This window comes from Tenrec ecaudatus, chromosome 9, assembly GCF_050624435.1.
Source record: "Tenrec ecaudatus isolate mTenEca1 chromosome 9, mTenEca1.hap1, whole genome shotgun sequence".
Lineage (NCBI taxonomy): Eukaryota > Metazoa > Chordata > Mammalia > Afrosoricida > Tenrecidae > Tenrec > Tenrec ecaudatus.
The window spans coordinates 51,577,613-51,601,329 of record NC_134538.1 but is presented as its reverse complement, the minus strand read 5'-3'; the positions used below and the strand labels follow the sequence as shown (position 1 = coordinate 51,601,329).

The window sequence follows — 23,717 nt, the reverse complement described above, 5'->3', positions numbered from 1 at the left end:
ATCCCCCACCCTACCCCCCAAAATCCCTGGAATCCACCCCCAAAGCTTTATATGTAATTTTTTATCACCTTCAAAGTACTCTTCATTACATTTAATACATTTGTCAAATCTGGAAACATTTTAAAAACTCATCTGTTTGAATGGCGGACAGCACCTCTGTGTCAGTCTGGGTAAACTAGGGAAACAAATCCACAGAAACTCTTATGTGTAAGAGAGAGTTTTATATAAAGAGAAAGTGTATTTTAAGAAAACATCCCAACCCAGTGCTGCCCAAGCCCACAAGTCCCAACATTAACCCATATGTCTGACACCAATCCACAAAGTCCTCCTCAATGTCACAAAGCACACGCAATGACGCCAGCTGCAGGAGGAAAGCCGAGTCAGTGAATGTGTAAGCATCTCTGCTGGCAGGGGTCTCCTCACAGCTGCTCCAGCACCCAGGGCTGCATCAGGGTAGGTCCATGTGGCTTCTCCTCAGAGATGTCTTGCAGGAAATGAGCCTTGAAAGCTGAAGCAGGGAACTGCTAAGACAGCTGCACCCTGGTCCGACCATCACAAAGCAAGAGACCCAAGAACTACAAAGGTGAGGCTCACCGAGCCATTTATCTCTCCACCCTTCAATTAACCCCACATGTGTTTATCAGCCAGGTCGGCACAGTAAACTAACTACCTCACCCCCCCCCCTCATTTTTTCCTTCTCTTCTACATTGTCAAATTACTGTCCTTTCTTGTCCCTCTTCATTCACGGAAACAAAAAAAATAGTCTCATGGGGTGAGATCAGGTGAGTAAGGTGTGTGGGGCCAAAAATGGGAACACTGAGATGCCTGTGTGAGCAGGTGAATTGTCGTGGTGGCAAGACCACTCCTTCATCTGCTCGAGTCAGGGTTTTTTTGTCACACACTGTCACCCATTCTTTTCAGAACTGATTAACAGTTCTGACGTGGTGGAACAAACTGCAAATGCACTATCCTCTGCACATAAAAACAAAAAAATGAGCATGGAAGTGTTTTTGGCTATCCCCATGTAAAAGGTGGGAGACCATCCTCTGTTCTTGGTGAGTACAACTCAACATGGTAAAGATGTCAAGATATGCATTCTTCGAAGATTAATTTAGAAATTCAGTGCAATCCCAATAAAAATGCCAGCAACCTTTATTACAGATTTAAATGAGTTTTATAATTTAAAAATGTATGGAAAAACAAACAGGCAAGAATAGCTGAGAAAACATTTTTGAAAAAGAAAAACCTCAAGTCAGAATACCTCTACTAGACACTAAAATGCGCAATAAAGCCTTTAAGAATAAAATAGTAGGGAACAGTGCTTGAATAGATAAATAAGTCAGTGGAATAGTAGAGAAAGTACAGTTTAGACTTGTGTTCATCCAGGTTAATTACGGAAACAAATCCAGAGGCACTCGTATATATGTAAGAGAGAGCTATATATTAATAAAGCATCCTAGCCCAGTTCAGATCGTCCACAAAGTTGATATTAGCCTATAAAAAGTCCAATTCCTCTTCAGACTCACGTAGCACATGCAGTGATTTCACATGCTGGAAGAGTACAGGCCAGTGGCTGGAAAGTCCTGTGTGTCCAATGGCAGTGGAGGCATCTCCAGACTCTAACTGCCATCAGCGTGGCTCCAGGTGGCTTGTCAATAGGAATGTGAAGCAGAGAGACAGTGTGTCCTGCCTCCAAGGAGGAAGAGAGAAAGTCCCAGAATCCTCATGAGAAGGCCACGCCCACAAGGAGGGATCACCAGGGTGGGACCTGATTGACAGGCTAGACTCCGCCTCTTGATTCTTATTTATCAAGTTGACATGAAATTGTGTAACTACCACAAGACTCAAATACACATGGAAAGTTCGCATTCAATAAAGGTAGCATTGCAAGTCACTGCAGTGGAGGTGGGCTCTCTAATAAATGTTGGCGGGGCCACTAGCTAGTCCTTTAGTACCTCTAATTAGATCCACACACGTGCCTTTTGAAAGAATAACTGCAAATGAATATGCAATCTAGATGCAAAAAAAGTGAAGTGTCCGAGGAAATCATGATGATACCCCTTTAACCTTGCTGGTGGTTCAGACTGTCCATCTATGACTCCAAATCCAGAAACAATATAAGAAAAAGACTAATCATTTACATGATTAGTATATGATCCCCCCCCCCAAAAAAAAACCCTCATAAGCAAAGTTAACCAAGAGGACACATTTACAATATGGGCCACAAAAGTCTAATGTCTCTACCACATAAAGGCTCCTAACCAATGAACCAAAAGCCCGGATGAAAAACGGGGAATGGATCAGGACAGACAGTTCCTTAAAAACAAATTTTGGTTAAAATGGCCTTTAGGGCTTGAAGACAAACAAGTGGCCATCTAGCTTGGAAGCAACAAAGCCCACAGAGAAGAAGCACACAAGCCTAAGTGAACACGAGGTGTTGAAGGGATCAGGTAGCAGACACCAAAGAACAAAACCATCATTGTGTGATCACCTTCCCCACATAAATGCTGAAGAAGAAGGTGTGCATAAGCAAGTGTGGTGAAGAAGGCTGATGGTGCCTGGCTATCGAGAGATACAGTGTCTGGGGACTTAAAGGCTTGAAAGTAAACAAGCGGCCATCTAGCCCAGAAGCAACAAAGCCCACATGGAAGCAGCACACCAACATGTGTGATTATGAAGGGCCGAGGGGACCAAGTTTCAAGCACCAAGGGCGGGGGGCAAAAAATCATATCGTTGTGAATGAAAGGAGCGCATGATGGGAACCCAATGCCCATCTGTAGACAACTGGACATTCCTTCCAGAGGGGGAGTGGGGAGGAGATGAGTCACTCAGGGTTCAGTGTAGCAACAATGAAACTCACAACCTTCCTCTAGTTCTTAAACCCTTCCTCCCCTCAACTCTCATGATCCCAGTTCTACCTTGCAAACCTGGTTAGACCAGAGGATGCACAGCAGTGCAGATGGGATCTGGAAACACAGGGAATCTAGGACAGATGAACCCCTCAGGGCCAAGGGTGAGAGTGGCAATACCAGGAGGGAAGTGGGGGTAGAAAGGGGGAACCGATCTTGGGGATCTACCTATGGCCTTCTCTCTGGGGGATGGGCAACAGGAAAGTGGGTGAAGGGAGATAATGGGCAGTGTAAGATAAGATAAAATAATAATTTATAAATCATTAAGGGTTCATGAGGGAGTGGGGACCAGGGAGGGAGGGGGAGGGGAAAAGGAAAATGAGCTGATTCCAGGAACCCAAGAGGAAGGCGAATTTTGAGAATGATGAGGGCAACGAATGTATAAGTGTGCTTTACACAATTGATGTATGTATGGATTGTGATAAGAATTGTATGAGCCCAATAAAATGATTTTTAAAATGGCCTTTAAATATATGAAATAGTGTTGAGACTTTCATCATTAAACAAATACAAATTAAGACAACACTGATATATCATTTCTCACCTGTCAGACTGACAATTTTAAAAATGGGACAGTACATTCTATTGGCCAGGTAGTTAAATGGTCTGTCTCCTGCATGGCTGGTGGAAATGCAACTTGGTACAATGCTTTGAGAGGGAAATTGGCAATGACTTGCAAAACTATGTATGATCCTACTTTCAACCCAATAATCCCGCTTCTAGGCTCTACCCTGAATGTGGATGAAATGCATATTTATGTACGTATGACACACATGTCCAGGGGCTATTACTTGCAGTGTTGTTTGTAACTAAAACTGGAAACATCTGGATACATAGGAGGGTGGTGGACTAAGCCCTGGTACAGCCACCCACGACATTGCTTATGAGTGAAATGAGGACGAGCGCTCTGAATGGATAAGTAGTGCTTTCCAGGTCATGCAGTTAAGTGAAGTAGCCAGAATCCAGCAGTGTATCCAGTCTGCTGTCCTTTATAGAAGAAACAACGGGACATCGGAAAGTAGCTTGTGTTTGTTCATTTGTGCAAAGGCAATACGGTCAGGACCAGCCAGAAACGAGAGAAATGTTTTAGGTGCAGTAAGTGGACAGGGAAGGGATAGGCAGAAGAGGGGAAGTGGGGCATTCGAAGGCGTACTCGGGGTGAGGAAGGAGTGACGGCTCTGATTCTTAGGACACTGCCATGTTTTACACACCCCACAGGTCGGCGTCAGGAGCCATGGTGCGCAGTCATAAAGCACCTGGCTGCTAACTGAAGGTCGGTGGCTTGCACCCACCAGCCACTTTCTCTGGGGGAGAAGGAGGTGGCAGTCTGCTTCCTTAGAGACTGGAGCGTTAGAAGCCCCCTGGGCCAGCTCTGGTCTGCCCTATAGGTTGCAGTGTGCCAGAGTCAACTCAGTGGTAATGGACTCAGAGTCTAGAGTGATGGGGTTTCCCGTCCTTGTGTGACTCAGTCATGGGGGAATCTCAGGTTTGACCTGGTGTGGAAATGTTTATAAGAGCTTTCTATTTTCTCCTTAGCAACAATAGCTGCTTAGGAGATAACAAAACAAAATGCTTGCTTCATAAAAGTACCTCCAACTTGCCACAACTGCTCAAGAACCGTGTATTAGGAGGGACCCCAGATGTCGGGCTTCTACTGAGCCAACAGCAGGCGCTTTCTGACCAGTGAACCATCAGGTCTTCCCCTATGGGGACATTCATTTCTAATGAGCGTCGTCATCACCAATATCTCCTTTCCAGCCTTTAAACTAAACTTCACAAGTTTCGCTTGTAGGCTCCAAGGGAAGCGCTGGTTGTATGTATTCCATCACCTAACGATGTAATAACTTCAACTCTGCTGGGTTTACATTTTATTTTGCTTCTTTGTTTTCCTCTGGTGGCCTTTGTTTCATTCTTTGGCAACAAACACTTTCTAATTGTTTATGCCACGTGCCATGTCCATAAAGGCTTCTTACCCAAGAAGTCCCTTCACAGCTAATTGTTGGGGCAAATTGGGTCGATGTAAAGATGAGTAATTTGCATTTCATCTTCCTTAATCATCCGCGGATGCAGATGATAATATACTGTGAAATTGTCCGATGTCATGCAGGAGAGGAGCAGGAAATGAGGGTGGGGCCGTTGTTTTCTTGGCTAGCTTTCCAATCAATAGTAGTCAAAGACGGATCTCTGTTTTCAATTGCATCAAGAAAACCTCAACTCCTTTGGCCCCTTTTCCATTCATGTTGGGAATTCTTCATTTCAGGAATGACTATACCTGAAGAAGATGCTGATGTGGGCCAAGGCAGTAAATATTGCCTTGTGGCAATTGGTAGGCTCCAGGTAAGAACACACTCACAGCCTTTTTATTAATCTCCAAAGAGGTCTTATGAGGACACAGAGCAAGAGACTGTCGGTCTGAATGCCTGTTCTGATCTCTGTGACCTCAGCATTTGTTGGGCTTCCTTGTCTCATGCTGAGACCAGGATGAAGCTAAATCTGGGAGAAGAGAACTCTGAGTCATACGCAGCAGGGTTCTTGTTGCATCGTGGGGGGGGGGGGTATGTTTCTCCATTCTCCACACTTGGGCCAATAACTGCAAAGCCGGGTTCTGTGTTCATCGTGGCCCTGTTTAATCACCTTAAATGTTTCCTCATGGTCCCCAGGTCCAAGCTCATCATGAAGCCATCCAGCAGCCCTGACCCCTTCCCTTCCTCATCCCTTCCACCTAGTCCCCTGTCACACCACTTCCTTTCCCATAAATCCACTGTGCAATTTCCCCCTTCTGTGGACGTCCACAGGCTGTTTCTCCCGCTTGGTACTTTCTTTTCCCCTCCTTCCTCTTCTTTCAAAATTCCCCCTTCCCCTCTTTCCTTCCTGTCCACTCATCTTTCAAAATCGACCTAAAATGACTCCCCTAATTCCCTTGGTCTAAATGAATCATTGCTCTTGTCCTTATATCGACAGCCTGGACGTCACACAAGTTACCTTCCCCCCACCCCGCTGGCTTAGGGTTTCTTGTTCACTGCTAGCTCCTTAAGAGAGCGATTGGGTCTTGTATATCTTGTCAAAACTGCGTGCGTTGAAGAGAGATTGTGTAAATTAAGCTCCTGGCACAGAGACTAGCGCGTACAACAGCCACTCCGTCAGCCGGGCGGTTCACTGTCCTGACGGCATTGGGCGAGTCCCCGTAGTAACGAGTAGAAATTTGGTCGACCGGCAGACAAATGAATAAGCAACTTCATTCACATATAATAACATGGGATATTCATCTCTCCTGCATACTGAAATAAACTCAGGCCCTCAATGAACACTTTCTATATATTTTGAGTAGCTCCTTAGACTAATTTGCTATTCAGAATAAAGGGGAGGTGAAAGACATTTTACATTTCTTAATCAAACAAATTCCTCTTTCTTGAGCATCAGCTATATGCCGGACACTCGACCAGGGTTTTTACATGCTGAATCTCCTTCGAATCTCACAACCACCCTAGGAGATTATGAGTTTCATCATTCCCATTGACCAATAAGGAGACTGAGGCTTACCATTGACAAGGGACTGACTCGCTGCACTCGAGGGTCTGAGAGATGAAACCCATGCAGATTACTCGCGTTCTCTGCCTCTGCTGCCCCCTCCCTTCCTGTCTCTAGCAACACCATCCTGACTGGATTTTCCCCGTGCCAGGTGACCAGCTCTCCTGTGTGCATGGACATGAATGGGATGTCAGTGCCCACGGAGTTCTTATCCCGGCACAGCTCTGATGGGATCATCACGTTTGTGGACCCAAGATGCATCAGTGTGATCGGCTACCAACCTCAGGTGGGTGGAGCGTTGTGAGACCATGACAGGTATGGACCACTTTCCACTGTCCCTGTTCATCCCCTCGGTACCAGAAGTGACGCTATGACCACAGAGCTCAAAACCTACGTGTCCTGACTGGAGGAAGAGATTTTCTTCCAGGTCCCCAAACAGAGCATTAGGAGGCTACGACACGACTTAGGTCTTCGTTCTTTCTTTACCTGACCACTCTGGTTCTCTAGCTGACTTTCCACTAAAAAGGAACTCTCTGATCCATTTTGAAAAATACTGTGTCTATGGGCTTGAAGCCATAAAGCTGAGGTACTGGTGTAACCGAAATAGGGCGATGTCAGACCTAGCTGAATGGTCTATTCTGAATTAAACTGAGGCCGTCCCTTCTACTCATCTGAAGACACACACAGCCTCCATCTCCAAGTTCACCGCTGTAGCACAAAGGGAAGTGTCGGCATTCTGGCTCAGAAGGAGACATTTGTTGAAAATATCTGTTAAGACTATTTACTCTGCCTGGTCAGAAAAGACTGCCGTACTCAAGCATGTCCCCAGAGATTAAGATTAAGAAATAGCATTGAAACGGATAAAATTAAAACCAAGCTTGTAACTGGCTCAGGACTCAGCACCCCCAACCCCAAATAAACTTTTATTTTGCTTTTACTCAAAGTCAACCTAAAGTAAGCCAGCCTTCATCACACACCTTTTCCAGCATGAACACCATCTCCTCCGGCTTCTGCTAACTCTCTGTAAACTTGTAATTTAGTCACCAGCCAATTACCCTAAGGTGGGGGCGGAGGCAGACATACACCTGTACCTCAAATTATTCCCAATAATCACATACCAGACAGAATCTCAAAGGGAATCATCTCTGGCTGTAACCAGCAGGCACACTGGTGTTAAAAGCGTGTCTCAGTCACTGTGTTCTTGGAGGTTAGACACAAATGCTAAAGATCAATGTGGAGAGAGCTTGTCATTTCGCGAAGTTCTTGTAACTGTTGCCCGTGACCCCACCCTGCGTCTGCAGTCCTTAGTTTGCTCCACTGCCTGGAAGCTCACTCTCCTCCCTGCACGCAAAACAGCATCTTGCCCAAGGATGGGTGCGTCTTCTCGTTTCACAGAACTTTCAATCCTCCAAGAAAGCTTTGTTTTCTGTTGCTAACAGTTTGAGCCTGTTGTTTTACGTGTTCACGCCATGTCTCCTTTTGGGAGGCTTGTGAGCCACATAACCTTGCACGGTCCTGAGAAGTCTGGCCGTAAAACTGCCCGCTTAACTTTGTCCAGCCCCGTATTTCTCAAAACCCATTTCAACAGCGTCATTGTTTCCGAGCTTTGCTCCAGAGTCTTTACTTACAAATTGCAGTAGGGCGAGAAGCACCATAAGGCAGGAGAGATTCTCGCGAAAACAACAATATGGCCTGAGCTTTCCTTGGGTTCTGGGCCTGAAGACAGGGCTAGCCAGAAACGACGCTTAGGAAGGTATTGAGGAAGAGTCAATATGGCTAGAATGAATATTGGTTGATTTTAAGGATTACTGACCCTTTCGGTGTGATGATATAATAGCGGCACATTATGGTTTTATAGGATAATGCCATTATTATAGGGTATATACATATTGAAGTACTTAGAGGAGAAGTGTCATGTATCTCTAAGTTACTTTCAAATGACTCATCAAGAAATTAAATACATATATATATATACATCTATACATGCATGCATATAGTTTATTTTCACATATTTGCATGTATGTATCTGAAAGGGGGGAGCAAATAGGGCAAAATATTGAGTTGTTGAATCTAGTTAAAGGGTACAGAGATCTTTGTTTTTCAACTTTTTTGTAGACTTAAATTTCTTTCAAATAAAAAGTGGCATAGTGGTTAAGCATTGGGCTATGATCCTCAGGGTCCAGAGTTCGAAACCACTAGTCTCTCCTTGGGAGAAGGACTCGGTTTGTACTCCCCGTAACCCGTGGCAGTCACAGAATCTCAGCTCTGCTCTGTCCTGTCGGGTCACTGCATTGACTGGCTAGCCATGAGCTTAAAAGACTGTGGGACAAAGTTTGGGGTATGATGACATGAGTATTTTATCTACATGCATGTTTTAGAGCTAGAAACAGTCCAAGCCAGAAGTAACTGGGACCCTTCATCAATTCCCACATTTCTGTTAGGTTATTAGGTCCATCGACTCCATTTTCATCTTTATGGACACCCACGTTACAGACAAGCAAGAGGGACAGGGTAGGAAGCCGCACGCTCTCCAGCCTCAACACATCTCACACAGCCTCGGCTGTCAGAACGCCCAAGGGCAAATGTTTCCTTCCAGATTCAGTTTTCCTCTGGCATCTCCTGTGTCACCTGGACACATGTTGACCTGTAGGTAGGCTTCCCCTGCCCTGTCAGCATCAGCTCTTCCCGGAGCTGTTCGTTTATGTGGATTCTGTTCAGTGAGGTTTTTCCATCTCTTGTTGTTTAAGACACCTCCAATTGGGTGACTTCCTGTGAAGTTAGCTTTTGACAATGTATCTTATTCAAGTCCATTTTGTCATAGAACGTACTTTGTCTGGGGTTCATGCTGGGTCTTTTGAATAAAGCAGAGGCTGGTGATGATCGATAGGAAACAGTCTTTTAGCAAGGACAGTCATTTTAGGATAGCAGAATTTCTGTAGCCACAAGAGAGCTACAGCGTCCACATTTAAGCAGTTCCAGTTTTCAGAAGCAACACATCGGCCCTCCCGCTAGCATGTTGCTTTCTTTTTGTGTTATTAGAAGACAGTTACGACCGTGTGTGTCTCCACAGCAAACAAATAGAAAGTTGCATTCTGAAGCTGCAGATGTGGTGCTTCATCAAAATTAGAAATCAGTATTGAACGCACCACAGAAACTGTGCGTGGATACCAGGAGGCCAGCTCCGAGATCGCTCCACAGGGAAATGGACAGCGACCTTTGTTTACTACTATCGTGGGGCATATTAAAAGAGATGAGTGGGAGAAGATGCAAATGAGCACTGTGGTCGCAAAGAGAGTCGACTGGTATTGACAAGTGGGCCTGGAGCTGATTAAAGCTTGTCTGTTTTATCTAGGACCTTCTGGGAAAGGACATTTTGGAATTCTGCCACCCTGAGGATCAGAGCCATCTGCGTGAGAGTTTCCAGCAGGTACTGCCAACACCCATAGCTGATGTAGAAGCGTGATTACATGTGAGTGTGGCTGGCAGGGCACCAAGGCCTCGTGTGCCAGGCAGGCTCCGGGGTCCAACCTAAGGCATTGGTCATGTCCTCTGCGATGCAGGCGCTCACAGCCAAGTGGGGCAGACAGAAACACCCATCAAGAAGTAAGGCATCCAAGCTGCCATGGAGAAAATGCCCCAGCGGGCACAGAGGCTTGCTGTGAGGAGGGGCCAGGGCCCATTTGAGTGGTCATGCAGGGTAGGCCTGGTCTTTCCAATACAAGAACTGAGAACATTCAAGACGGCAGGGGACAACATCCAGACACGGACTCTTGGGAGAACTGTCAGCAGTTCCTTCTGGCTTGGAGTGACACTGGTTAACTTACAGGGAGGAGGCCCGTAATGGTTTGTTTGTTTGTTTGAAAGACCAAGTTGAGAAGGACCATGCACACCATGCCAAGGAATTGAGCTTCTCTCCTGAGTCATTTGAGGGTGCATGAGGGGTTCTTTAAGGATTTTAAGTAATGGGGTTTTTTTTGTTGTTTTTTTTAAATAAGTGTGCTGAATGAACAGATGTGGGGGATTTACTGGAAGCAAAGGCAGTCAGGAGGCGGTAAGCTGGTCCAGATCCGAGGTGGTAGGGTCAGAAATCTGGCAGAGGCTGTGGGAATTAAAATGGGAGATGGCTCGGTGAGGCTTTGGACGGAGGGTAGTTAGAGTGAGGCTAGAACGTAGGCAGGCTCCTGGGAGCATCCCTGCTGCTGGCTGCTTCTTGAGCACCCACGAGGCATCAAGCAATCTGGTGAGCGTGCCTATACTCACCTCTGCTTTGAGGCCGCACAACAGTTGCAGTAGAAGATGAGCGATGTTGGCCTCGTTTTGCAGGTGAGCAGAGTAAGGCCCTGTGAAGTAGCCATGCTCTGAGGCCACGCGGTGAATGAGTGGCAGAACCAGGATTCCCATGGCGGTCTTGCCCCCTCCTGAGCCCAAGTCTGTGAGTGGGGCCAACAGTTCATGCACAGGGCTGCTAACCTGCAGGGTGGAGGTTTGAGCCCCCCTCAGAAGGAAGGCCTGGTGAGCCACTTCCGAAAGGCCGCAGCCATGGCTAACTCTCCTCAGGCCACTGCTACGGCATCTCCGTGAGATGGAATCAGCTCGGTGGCAACTGGTTTGCCGTGGGAGCCCAGCGGAGCTGTCCCGAGAGAGCGCACACCTCTGATGTCTCACTGTAGCCTGGAAGGACGCGGGGTGGACGTTGCAGAAGGGAAAGGTCCCTGGCTCTTCTGAGTCCCTTTTCAAGAGAGAATCCTGTCTAGCCCTTCAGTGTCTGGCATTCTGCTTTCCTCCTGTTTGGGCATGGACCTGCCCCATAGCCGAACTCTGTGTGAAGGCAGTGTGGGGTCTGTATAAAAGCACCCCCCTGCACATCAGCTGTCCACCACGCAGGTGGGCGCCCCCTGCTCCCTGCACGGTCTGCTCTTCCCCGCCTCTCTGGATGCTCCCTTGGGTACCTGAGCTAGCTCATCCTCTTCTGCCTGGTGCTGTAGACAGGCTGTGGGGGCCCAGAGCTCTGGCCTTGGCTGCCTTCCTTCCTCTCAGTAACATCTCCCTTCAAGATCACATCCACTGGTCAGGTGACTACAGCCCACCCTGTTTTCCAAGCTGCACGTTGTCCTGTCTCCAGGCACCTGCTTCCCACATCCACTTCTTCCTGTCCCGGGCCTCCCTTACACCACCATCCCTCTGGTTCCTCAGACCAGAGACCGAGACACATCCTTCAGGCTTCCCTTAATCTCATGCCCCACATCCAGCCCATCACACCCCCTGTCATGACTCCAAACTGCATCCACAGCCCACTCCTTCCACCTTCTCTTACCTTCTCCCCAACCCCAACCTGAGCAGGCCACTCCCATCTCTCCTTTTGAAGTGGTAACAGCCTCCTGCCTGCTTTTACTCTTGCCCCATGCCAGGCCCTTCTTAACACATAAATTATGTTTTGCTGCCTTTTCATTGAAACCCACCAGTGGCTTTCCTGGGCATCCAGAATAAAATCCAGGCTCCTTACCACACTGCCCCCTCTGTCCGGATCCACCACCCTGCCCATCTCATCCTCCTCTGTTCACGGCTTTGCAATCCCACTGACCACTTCCTAGCTCTCTCAATGCCTCATCCCTTTTCCTGCCTCAGGACCTTTGCATGTGCTGTTTCCTCCAACCAAGATGCTTTCCCCTCTCCCATCATTCTCATAACTCATAGCTGGCACCTTCTTGTCCTTAGGTTTTATGCTAGGCTGGTTATATAATTTGGTGCCAACTTGAGACTATTAAGAGAGAAGGGGTGGAGTTTAACTTGTCAATCAGGTCATTGCTTGACGACCTCATTTGGAGGCACTGCAGAGATAAATATCTCACTGGAGGTGGGACATGGTCACTCTCTGCTTTGTCGTTCCTAATGATAAGACGCATGGAGCTACGCTAGAGCCCTGGAGCTGGAGGAACCACGTGGAGACCCACGCCAGTGTTAAGATGCTTCTGCCACCACTGGATCCACAATAATTTCCACCCACTGGCCTGTGGTCTTCCTGCATTTAGCGTCATTGCATAGCTGCATGAGTCTAAAGAGGAATTTATGGACTAGTATCAACATATGGGGTAATATCAGACTTATGGATTTGATCTGGATTTACAGACTATTATTGATATGTGGGGTAATGTCGGACTTAAGGACTTGATCTGGACTGGGCTGAGTTGTTTTCTTAATATATAATTACTCTTTAATATAAAGTTCTCTCTTATACACATATGAGTGTCCATGAATTTGCTTCTCTAGTCAACCTGGACTAACGCAGCTGGGTTTTCTAGGGAAATGAACCCAGTGGCACTCAGATATGCATAAGAAAGAACTTTTCAGAATGTGGTGTGAAATATGTATGTAAAAAGAACTAGCTCGAGATAGAATTTTATATCAAAAAGCAACCTCTCCCAGTCCGATTCAAGTCCATGGTTCTGATGCTAGTCAGAGGCCTCGGGAGCCTCATGCAGCTGCCGGTGGATAAAGCAGAAAGGCGAAGCTGGAAGCTGGGAGATCAAAGGCTGGTAGGCGCAGAGACATGAGGATCCACAGATCAAAGGAACATGGCAGGGCGCCACAGCTCCCAAGAGTCTGCAGACCATGCGGACTGCCAACACCAGGGCCAAATAGCAATGCAGGCAAACAGGAAGACCAAGAACAGCAAGAGAGGGCTCAGTTCCCCTTGGTGCCCCTCTTTCTGAAAGAGTCACACCCCCAGGGAGGCATCATTAAGCTGTGGCTTGATCCATAGGTTGGGCTCAACCCCTACCTGTACGAAGGTACAGGTCAAGTTGGTGTCAAATCTAACCCCGCCATTTTCAACTCATGGCATCTCACAGAGACCATCCAAGTCCTAAGACCACCCTGAGGAAGAAAGGTCCACAGCCGTTGTGTTGGCCCTTATTTTTCCTACACAATTAGTCTAGTTTTCTTTTCTGTCTCCTCTACTAACACGTAACCTCCGGTGGCCACCGAGCTTTCCTCCATTCTCTCCTCCGTGCAGCCTGGCGTCTGACACTTCAGTGGGATTGAAGTAAGCACTTTTCATTGTTCCTAACTCCGGGCAGGTGGCTTGCATTTTGGGACACAGTGAAAGTAGCATGTTTACGCATGGTGCTGCGGTTTGTGGGATGACCTAATACATGCACACTGTTGACTCGGGGTCCTTAGTTATCATTGCTGCTGTAACAGAAGGACCAGAACAGAAATGTAGGTTCTTGCATTTCAGGAGGCTGGAAGTCCAACTTCAGGGCACTGACTGTGGGAGGAGATGAAACTCTATTTCTAGGGAAAGGTTCTTGTTTCTTTCAACTCCTGTAATCTTCAGTTCAAGTCAGTTCCTGGCCACCAAGTTGATTCTGGCCCGTAGTGAGTCTATAAGGCAGGATGGGAGTTTCTGAGTCTGTAACATTTTGTGGAAGAGACTGGTGGCTTTGAACTGCTGACCTTGCAGTTAGCAGCCCAACACTTTACCACTGTCCTCATGTGTGTTCTGCTTCTGGGTCTCATCTACTCATTTTGTGACTCAGAAGGGATTAGGTTTAAGGCACACCCTGATCATGGGCCCATTCACATAACAAAGCAAATCCTATTTTCAAACAGGATTACACCTGTAGGTTAGAAGGTTTGCGATTCTGATCCTCATTTTGAGGGGGCACAACCCCCACTGTCAATGTGGCCACGCCCCTTCTTCATATCCTGCCTTAGGAGGTGAAAGACTGGGGTGGGAGCCGAGGCCTGCTGCCCTCCGAGACATCCACTCCCCGCAGTTGGCCTCTCCATGTGAGAGTCTCTGAACCTGGTTGATTGTGAAAAGAAAGGGAGGAATTTAACATCTGGCCTGGTGTCCAGCCTCTGTGACAGGCAGCCTCATTCCTCAGGTGGGCGGGGAAGCAGGCAGCGGTGCTGACTGAGGGGGCCGCTGGCAGCCCCAGGCCCGTCCCAGGGCTCAGCGGGCGCTGCCGACCGACCGACACAGGGGAACCTGCAGCATGCCGCGCCTGGGCCCCACGTCTGTGTTCTTTGGGCTCTGGCCACTGGCGGGAGGGAGGGGGCACACATGTTGATATAGGGAAGTGGTTTATTCGTGCAAAAGCACAGAGCGGGCCCTGTCAGCCAGAAGTCAGTCCCCGTGAACTCTGGATTTAAACAAAAGCATCTGAGTGCCCTAGACGTGAGACCCTTAGCGCTGCCGATGCGTCTATGGAGGAATTTGAGTTTGGTGGGGTGTCGGTGTGCCCTCTGGGAAGCTTCTTGGCGCACTCTGCTCTGCTCTGCATTGGGGTGTATGTGGCCACCCACATGGGAGGGAGAGTGGAACCCAGGGAGGTTTAAAGCAAGAGCCGGTCGCCTTGCCCTGCTCTCTGCTCTGATCCTCGGATGATGGTGGAAGCTTTTTTGTGAGGAGCAGTGGGAGTCCTGGTAGTTGTGACTCCTAATGGCAAGGTCAGCAGTTCAAAGCCACCAGCCACTCCTCGGGAGAAAGACAGGGCTGTCTCCTCCCATACAGAGTGACCATCTCGGAAACCCACAGGGGACGTTCTGCCCTGTCCCTTAGGGTCCCTGTCGGTTGGTATCGACTCAGTGGCGGTGAGTTTGGTTTTGTGGGTTGGCGGGAGCCCTGGGTGGTAACGTGGCCCCTTGGCTGCTAGCAGCAAGGTCCACGCTTGGAAACCATCAGCCGCTCCTGGGGAGAAAGGTGATGCCTTCCATTCCTGTAAAGAGTTCCGTCTCGGAGACTCACAGGGGCGGCCCTGGCCTGCCCTGGAGGGTCGCTATGAGTCGGACTCGGAGTTTGGTTTGGGTTTTGTGCTGGGCTGGAGGCCAGCGCTGGTTCGCTGAGGGAGTCCTTGCCTTCCCTGCCGAAGATCAGGGTTCACTTCCCAGCCAGGGAACCTCACGCAGGAGCAGCCAGCACCTGGCCTGATGTGAACAGGCTTTAACGCAGTGGCTGCACCAAGTCCTGGCCTTCCAAAAATCAGCCAGTGAAAACCCTGGGGTCGCAGCAGTTGGATCCCATTGGGCATGGGTGGCCCTGAGGTGGGGGCTCTACTCCAGGGCAGCTAACTACCTGCTAGGCTGGGTTGGGGGTATGGTCCTTTGTACCTGAGTTAAGTGCCTTTGAATACACTCCCCACCTCTCATCCCACCCCTGGTTGTGTGAGGCCTGGTCCCTGTTGTGTGACAGATACTGCCTTTCATGACGCATCCCCAGCGCAGGCCGCTGCCCCGCTTCCAACCGCCTGATGGTGCTGTGCCTCCTCCTGCAGTCCTGGTGGCTCCATGAGTCAGGCATTGGCCTGCTCACCCTGAGGTCTGCGGTGTGGATGCACCCGCCCACCACTCAGCAGGAGAGAGAGGAGGCTTTGTGTTCCTGTAAACCGGTTCAGTTGGAGTTCACTCAGTGGCAGTGGGTGTTCCTCCAGAGGAGCCCTTTTTCCCGGCATTTGTTCCCAAGCCTAGGAGATCCATCCAGGAGCCCTTTCTGGCCCCCGGCAACAGGGTGTTCACCTTGCACCCTGCTCACCCCATGGCCCCGACTCTGAGCTGTTCCTGGAGCGTTCAGTCTCTGTCTCTCTTGCACCGGCTAGATGGGGTGCACTCACAGGGCAGTGCATTCCCCTTGTCTTTGGAGGTACAGGAAGACATGGCACTAGGGTGGGGAGACCTGGGATCAGGTCTGGCGCTCCTCAGTGGAGGCCTGGGCAGGTTATCTCTCTTCCTTAAGACTCCCATTCCAGCTCCATACAGCGTCACTGCCACCACGCCTGGGAGCAGACACGGGTGTCAGGACGTGACCCATGGCCACATCCCTCAGAGTACGGTTTTGTCCTCTAGCTCCTCTGGGGACAGGGCCAAGTTCCTGGCACACTTGGTGTGGAGGCTGCCGACTTGCCATCAGGCTTTAGCCATGGCTTCTCGCTCCAGGCAAGCCCCCACCCCCCCCCACCCCCAATCTCTCTTGACCTTCTGGTCCGGTTGCTCTGGCGCTGCAGGCTTCCCACTGGGGAATCTTGTGCAGTACCTTCGGGCTGGGAGCTCATGTGGCTTCCCCAGGGTGGTCACTGCATCGGCTCAGGGCCAACAGGTCCCCTGGGGCAGTTGGGGAACATATATGATTGCCTGCTCAGAGCCAGGTGTGAGATGACAGGGTGCCAAGACGTCCCCACGCTGCATATATAGTCTGAGAAAGATGGCAAGCAGCCAACAGGGAATCTGCTTCATGTGTAGCGGGTCCTTGGGAACCGGGGAGCTGGAGTTCTCTGACACCTGAGATCAGGTCCTCATTCTTAGCTATAAGCGCCCTGTGGCCTCTCAGGCAGCAGCTCGGCATGCACCCGTGGAGGGGCGTGCCTCTTGCTGCATTGTGTCCTGAGACTATATTCACACTGCAGGCCCTTAAAGTAAGGTGACCAGATTTTAACATTGGTAAAGCAGTTACAGTCACCAAGGGCTCAGAAAGAAAATGTTTTGGAAATGATGATGGCAACATATGTGTAAATATGCTGGTCCGAGTAGATGGATGGATGGATGGATTGTGATAAGAGCTGTATGATCCCCCAATAAAATAATTTTTCTTAAAATGATTTTTTTAAAGTACAAATAATATAAAGATTAGGATTGAAGAAAACGTTACAGTCATGGAAACGCACAGGGGACATTCCTCCCTGTCCTATAGCGTTGCTATGGGTCGGCGTCGAATCGGCAGCAGTGAGTTTGGTTTGGGGTTTTGCTTGGTTTCTCGGGAACTTTGGTACAGTTTACGTAGTGCACAGAAACCATGGTGTTTCTGTATTTTGAGGGGTTCTGTTGGTGGTGGTTCTTCATGCGAGGGATGAAGAACCAACCCCATGAAGATTACGTGACTAGACCCCACAGTGAAGTCCTTACTACCTTCGGGGAGGCAGAAGCAGCAGCACCAAACCCAGAGCAGCCAAGGCAACGCGAGAAACGCTGCAGCTTGTGGCCATGGGATCTGTACGAGCCCCAAAGCCTCGCTATGAAATGGACTTCAGGTTGTCGGTTCCCGCGCGGTGGGGACAGGCAGCTCCTCCAGGGCCCTCTTTCAGAGGGGAAGTAGTGGCCGGGTCGGTTGGCTCTGCCACGCTCTCTGTCCTCTGTGGCTTTTCACTCATCCCCTGTCTTTGTCTCTCACTTACTCTCACTCTCTCTATCTTCGGTCTCTGTGGCACCCCGCCTTCCTGTCTCTCACCCACTCGCTTTCTTATCCACTCGTTCTCTGTCCCTCGCTCTTGCTTTCTCTCTGTGCGTCTCTCTCAGTTGCTCAGCCCGGCTTTCTCTCCATCCGTTCCCCTCTCTCTTGTTCCCTCTCCCTCCCTGCTCCCCCCAGCTACAATGCCCCCATTCTGAGAGACCTCACCGCCTGTACCTCTCCCTCCTGTCTGGCACCGTCCCCCCCCACCCCGCTGACTTCCTTCTCCAAATGTTTTCTCAGGTGGTCAAGCTGAAAGGCCAAGTTCTCTCGGTCATGTATCGATTCCGCACCAAGAACCGCGAGTGGATGCTGATCCGCACCAGCAGCTTCACATTTCAGAATCCCTATTCGGACGAGATCGAGTACATCATCTGCACCAACACCAACGTCAAGTACGTACCCCGCGTCTTCCCTCTGCTGGGAAGGGTCCAGGCCTGGAGATTGTACTCGAGGCTGCCTTGTTCCACCACCGCCGCTGGCTCTAGCTAGAGCTAGAATCTCCTGTAGGGGTAAGACGAGGTGAGACTGTGGGTCTCCCCACTCTCCCCCTCGATGCTTTCCTCCCCCGCTTCCACGTCTTGTATCCCTCCTGATTTAAAAGAACCCAAGAGACTTCAGGATGGCTCCCAGCCTCTTCCATCCCTATGCTCACCCCAAAGTTCTCTAGTTCCCATTCCTCTCCCCCCCCCCCCCCCCGAGCAGAGAGCACACCCGGATGTGGCTGTGCCTGGACCCCTCCTCGCTGTTTCCCGGTGTGGCAGCTGCCCGTGCCTGGCTCCGGAGTCCAGAAGCCAGTAGTGAAGGAAACCTGGGGCTCTCGGCAGCTCTGGGGTGCAGAACCCCAAGGCTCTGGTTTCTCTGCAGCCCAGTCTTCCCCCCTCTGGGCCTTGCCTAGGGAAGGGGTGGATGGGGACTCTGCTGGCTTCACCACCCTGCCTGCCATGGGTGCCAGCACACAAACTGGGCTCCAGACCTGGCCCCAACATTTCCTGGCCATGGGACCTCAAAGAAGTTTCGACTTCCTCTCTTAGCTCCCACCTTCCCATCTCTGAATGGGGCAATCAAACAATCCTCACAGGGCTGTTGTGAGGGAGACAGAAACACATGCACCTTCTTGGGGGCCAGATGCTGGGTTCGGGTCCCTGCACAGTGTGTACAACTGTGGGCAGGTCACGGGTCTTCTCTGGTCTTGGTCTCAAGGAAATTCAAGGCCAAGGAACAAAGACAGAGTGATGCCCGAGTGCAAGCGAGTGTACCCCACCGTGTGGGGTGTTTGTTTCAGGGAGTGGGAGCGAGCGTGCCCCACCGTGTGTGGTGTTTCGGGAGGCTGGTGGACGTGGTGGTGTGAGCCGAGGCTGACATCATGGGTGCCATCTCCTGTTTCCACTCCTCTCCCATCTGCCCAGGCTCCACAGGCCATCGGTGGGCTGAGCCCCAGCCCTGCCACCTCCCCCTCATTGGCTAGCCCTTCTCATAGCCACCCGGCAGTCAATGCTCCTGCAGGCACCTTCAGAGCTGGCCACATGCCGCCCTATTTGCCAAGCCTGAGCTCCTTGGCACCTCTGCCCTCTGAATGGCCTCGGCCTCTACTCTGGGCCACAGGCGCAGAGCTGAGCAGATAGGACCTCTCAAAGGACAGGTGGTTCAAGTGCAGGCTTGGATAGCAGGTGACAAGGATTTCAGCTCAGGGGATCCTTGGGCAAATCACCTACCATTTCCTCCTGTGTTCAATGGCAAGAGTACCAGGACTGACTCTGCTCTCAGGAGGGACCAGTCTCTGGAGAAAGACATCATGCGGGTCAAGTAGAAAGTCCATGAGAAGGAGGAAGACCCCCAGCAAGAGGGATGGGCCCAGTGGCTCCGAGAGCGGGCTCCAAGATGGCAGTGGCACTGAGGTTGGCACAGGCCTAGGGCCAAGTTTCAATCTGATGTCCAGAGGGGGCGCTCTGGGTGGCATTGAGCCACTACTACCCCAGAATCATCGTCTTCTTGCAGATGCTGCATGAGGATACTGCATGGGGACTAGGGTGGCATCATGCCAGGCACAGGCTCGCCAGCCCTCAGCCCACAGGGTCTGCCGCACTTAGGAGGGTCCAGCCCACCCCCTCCTCACTGCTTCCTTCCTGGTATCCAGTGGCACTAGACCTCCTTCTTCCATGGCCACGCCAGCCACTTTCTGCCCAGCTGCCAGCATAGTCACTGTTGCCCCGGACTTGGAGCTCAGCCCCACTGCCCACCCCTTCCTGAGCTCGGCAAGCCCTTGTCTTGCCAATCCCACCCAAGCATCCTCTGACCTTGACCCCTCCAAAAGTACCACTCTTCACCGTTTCTTCCCTCTGATGGCTTACATTCTGACTTTTGCCCCCAACTGTCTTGAAATTACTCTCTGAGCAATTGCCAGAGACCCACGTGCAAAACCTCGTCCGTCTCCCTGGTCACTCTCCATACTGTTCGTCAGGCCGGTGCTTCTTTCTTGGCGCCTCTTCCCTCGATACTCATACTTGTACTTTCCCCTCGCCTCAGCCTTCTCCTCAGTACTCTCTTGGGCACACATATGGCAGGAAGGCATGTAACCAGTCAGGGGAGCAGGTGGGCAAAGGTAACTGTGTATGCAAGGGGACTTCGCAAACGATGCCATTGTCGTTTCCATCCATTTCCCCCAGGAGCTTTTGGAAGCTCCTTTGCTTAGCTTTCTCCCCGTGGCCTCAAAAAGCCCATGAGAAATGACATGAAAAGATAACGTCATTTTTCCATGAACTTTTTGAAGTGCTCCCCCCCCATATGCATACTTAATGTCAGATAACCCAACTGCGGTCTTAGCTCTCACATGGCAAATCACCTGCCCCTTCTAAGTCTCGATTGCTTCAGCTATTAAAGGAGGGGGTGGTGAGGGGAGTACCTTTGCCCCTTGCAAGGAACCCTGGGTTAGCCATCTGGCCACTAATCTGCAAGGTTGGTGGTTCAAACCAACCTGTGGCTCCATGGAAGAAAGCTGAGGTTGTCTGCTCCCATAACGATGTATAGCATCAGACATCGTCTATAGTCACTGTGAGTCAGGCTCAATTCAATGGCAGCAGATCTGGTTTGGGGATTATTCGCCCTGAACCATCAAGTTTTTATTAATCATTTTATTGATGGGGGAGACTCTTACAGATCTTACAACAATCTGTCATTCAATTGTATTAAGCACACTTGTACATATGTTCCCAACATCATTTCCAAAACATTTTCTTTCTACTTGCGTCCTTGGTATCAGCTCCTCTTTTTTCCCCTCCCTCCCCCACTTTCCCACCCTTGTGAATCTTTGATCAATTATATATTATTATTGTTATTTCATATCTTACATCATCTGTTGCCTCCTTTCACCCACATTTCTATTTTTTGTCCTCCTCGGAGGTGGGGGGGGATTATCTCCAACCTTGGTTTATACAGATCCTGCAGGTCGCTTTTTAGCGTGGAGCATGCTCTAGCAGGGTCCCGGACATAGAGGTAGCCCTCGGTACGTGTGGTCTGCCACCTCTTTGTTATTGGCACCTGTTAGGGCTGCTCGGCTGCGGGTGGCTGGGGTGTGGCCTGAATTTATCTAGTCATTGGTGGGTAACTGTCATCAGATCCCGGACTTCTGTTTCTCCCCTTGGTGACAGCAGTGTCTTCCCTCAGGGGGCCTCAAGCATATAGTGGAGTTTGAGACCTCACAGTAAGGGCTGGCCTGAGCCAGTCAGGGACCCATTGCTTTGTCTTTGCTCTACAGGTGGGTCTGCCAGGGGCCAGGGGAGAGGGGCAGGGAGCACCCCCATCTCTCAGGAACTCTTGGACTCAAGGGGACCAAGGTGACAGGGTGTATTCCTTGGTCTGATGGAGACAGGTTTGGGAGGAAGGGGCATAGCAGAAAGAGCTAGAGTAAGAGAAGGGGAGACATGCCAGCCCCAACCTGGCTAACATCTGTGCAAGCTGCAGCTTTGTCCCCAGGCACGGGCTTCCTGTCACAGGCTGCTCCACTGCCAGCCCGGGCCACCTGTGCTGGCATCCAGGAAATGGGCAAGCACATCACCTGTCTAGAGTCAAGGGCACTGACTGGAACTTGCACAGTTGGGGTGCCAACTCAAGACTGCTGCTCTGCGAAGAGAGCTATTCCCGGGATGCTCCTGTGCCCGCTCTCTTCCCTCTGGTCCCTCAGGCTCCTTTCTCTCCCCATTTGCTTTCACAGCAATGTCTGTGGTGAGTAGACCTGCCTGCTGCCTGTGGGGGCGTGAGGGGGTCTTGAGGGCTAAGGGCAGCCCGTGCCCAGCGTGAAGACTCGTGTCGCAGGATGCGTCCTGCCTGCTGGTAAAGCAGAGCCTGGAAGGAACCGGTTCAAAGTCGTTCTGCCGTGGCCCTCTGATGCCAGGGCAGCGAACACGTTGCACTGCATCGAAGTCACTTGCGTGGCAGATTCTGACCCACGTGGGAAATAGGCAAAGGCGCCCTCCTCAGAGATGGTGGCCGACATGCCTTCAAAGCCGCGCGGTCGGCCACCATCTTTGTAAAGGGCACTGCTGCCTGGTTCCAAAACTACGGCCCACTGCCCTTCCAGTTAACCCCGGTTTCCGGGACTGTAAATAAATCTTCATGGGAACCGACAGCCTCATCTTTCTCCCAAGGAGAGGCTGGTGGGTTTGAACCATTGACCTTGTTGCTAGGAGCCAAACCCCTAATTCACATTGCCACTAGGGCATCTACCAAGTCCGATGGACTGAGCAAGAGATTTGGTTGCTACGCAACACATAGGCTGCCTTAGTTTATTGGTTCAGAGTCCAGAAGCGAACCCAATTCTACGCTGAGGTAGCACCAGGTGCTCTGCAGGAACGGGCGTGGTCTAGGCAGGGTCCTTTCTTCCGTCTCCGATTGGCAGCAGTTCCCTGTGCTATCAGGAAGCTCCTCTTCAAGCCCATGTCCCAGCAAAGGCTCTCCTTTCCCTTTCTGGAACTCAGCAAAACCAACACCCCTGCTCCGGAAGGTGCCAAGGTATTGTCCCTGGCCGGTTGCTCCCGGCAACTGATAGAGGGTCTGCGTGTGGGATCAGAGCCGGTATGTCTACTGAGCAAGGGGCTGGGGGTTGGAGCAGACGGCTGGGAGCGCTCGCTGTGGACAGCAGAGGGCAGTGGTAGCCGGCGAGGTGGACCGTCAGACCCTGTTTTGAATTTGTGAGACTTGAGCTCAGCCTCACCCGCAACAAGCAGGCTTTGCCTCTCTGGAAAGATCCTGGAATGCCTTGTGCCTGAGTAGGGGAGGGGGTGGCGGGGGAGGGGGACATGTGACCTCGGTGACCTTCAGGCAGGAGCACCCAGAAGGAAAGTTCTGGAGAAGAAGGAGGGTCTCCTGGGAAGCGTCTGTGTGAAGCTGCTGAAAAGAAGACCTCCATAGTCCCCAAATGCCAGGCCAGAGGGCAGCTCAGCAAAGCACAGGCCTCTTGACCTGCCGGCTGCGCGGCGCTGATCTCTGCCCCAGCCCTCCTCCGTGTCTGGGCCTGACACTCTTGGACAGAGAAGAAGGCAAGGATGGAAGGATGGTTGGAGTCCTGGGCTCCATCTCAGCCAGCTCACACTCTCCAAGCCAGCCAGCTTCTGTGCACGCCTCATTCCCAACGCCTCCTGGCAGGAGGGCATGGCAGACCCCACCTTTGCCTCTGCTCCAGCTGAGCCCACTTTCCTGGGATGGCATTGTCTGCACCCCCTGTCAGTCTTTGGTCCGTGACCTCAGTGTGAGTTGCTGCACATGTGCTCGTGCTTTCAAACCTAGGTGTTTACCCACAAGCCTTTACTGATGACCTGCTGGGAGGACCCGCCCCCGAATCCCCACATTGTGCAAATCATACACGGCCTCACTGTTCCCAGATGGGCATAGGAATCTCCTCTCGCCTGCCTGCCTTCCTTCTGGGGTTCTCAGCTAGACCCTGGGGGTATGGAGATGAACAATACCCTTGCTGGCTCATCATCTGCAGAGGGGCAGGGAAACGGGGTGGCATGGGACGAGGGCGGTGTTAGACCAGAGACCACTCTAATATGGACTGTAGAGGA

At 50.8% G+C, this 23,717-nt stretch overlaps 1 protein-coding gene across 2 annotated transcripts in view; it reads left to right on the top strand.

Moving 5' to 3' along the window:
• ARNT2 (aryl hydrocarbon receptor nuclear translocator 2) overlaps window positions 1-23,717 on the top strand; it is a 227,260-nt gene that overhangs the window by 166,748 nt on the left and 36,795 nt on the right. For both annotated transcript variants that reach the window (XM_075558077.1, XM_075558076.1), the window contains exons 9-12: window positions 5,170-5,246; window positions 6,589-6,723; window positions 9,790-9,864; window positions 17,902-18,053. In XM_075558077.1, coding sequence (XP_075414192.1) covers window positions 5,170-5,246; window positions 6,589-6,723; window positions 9,790-9,864; window positions 17,902-18,053 — 439 coding nt within the window. The remainder of the gene's footprint in view (window positions 1-5,169; window positions 5,247-6,588; window positions 6,724-9,789; window positions 9,865-17,901; window positions 18,054-23,717) is intronic.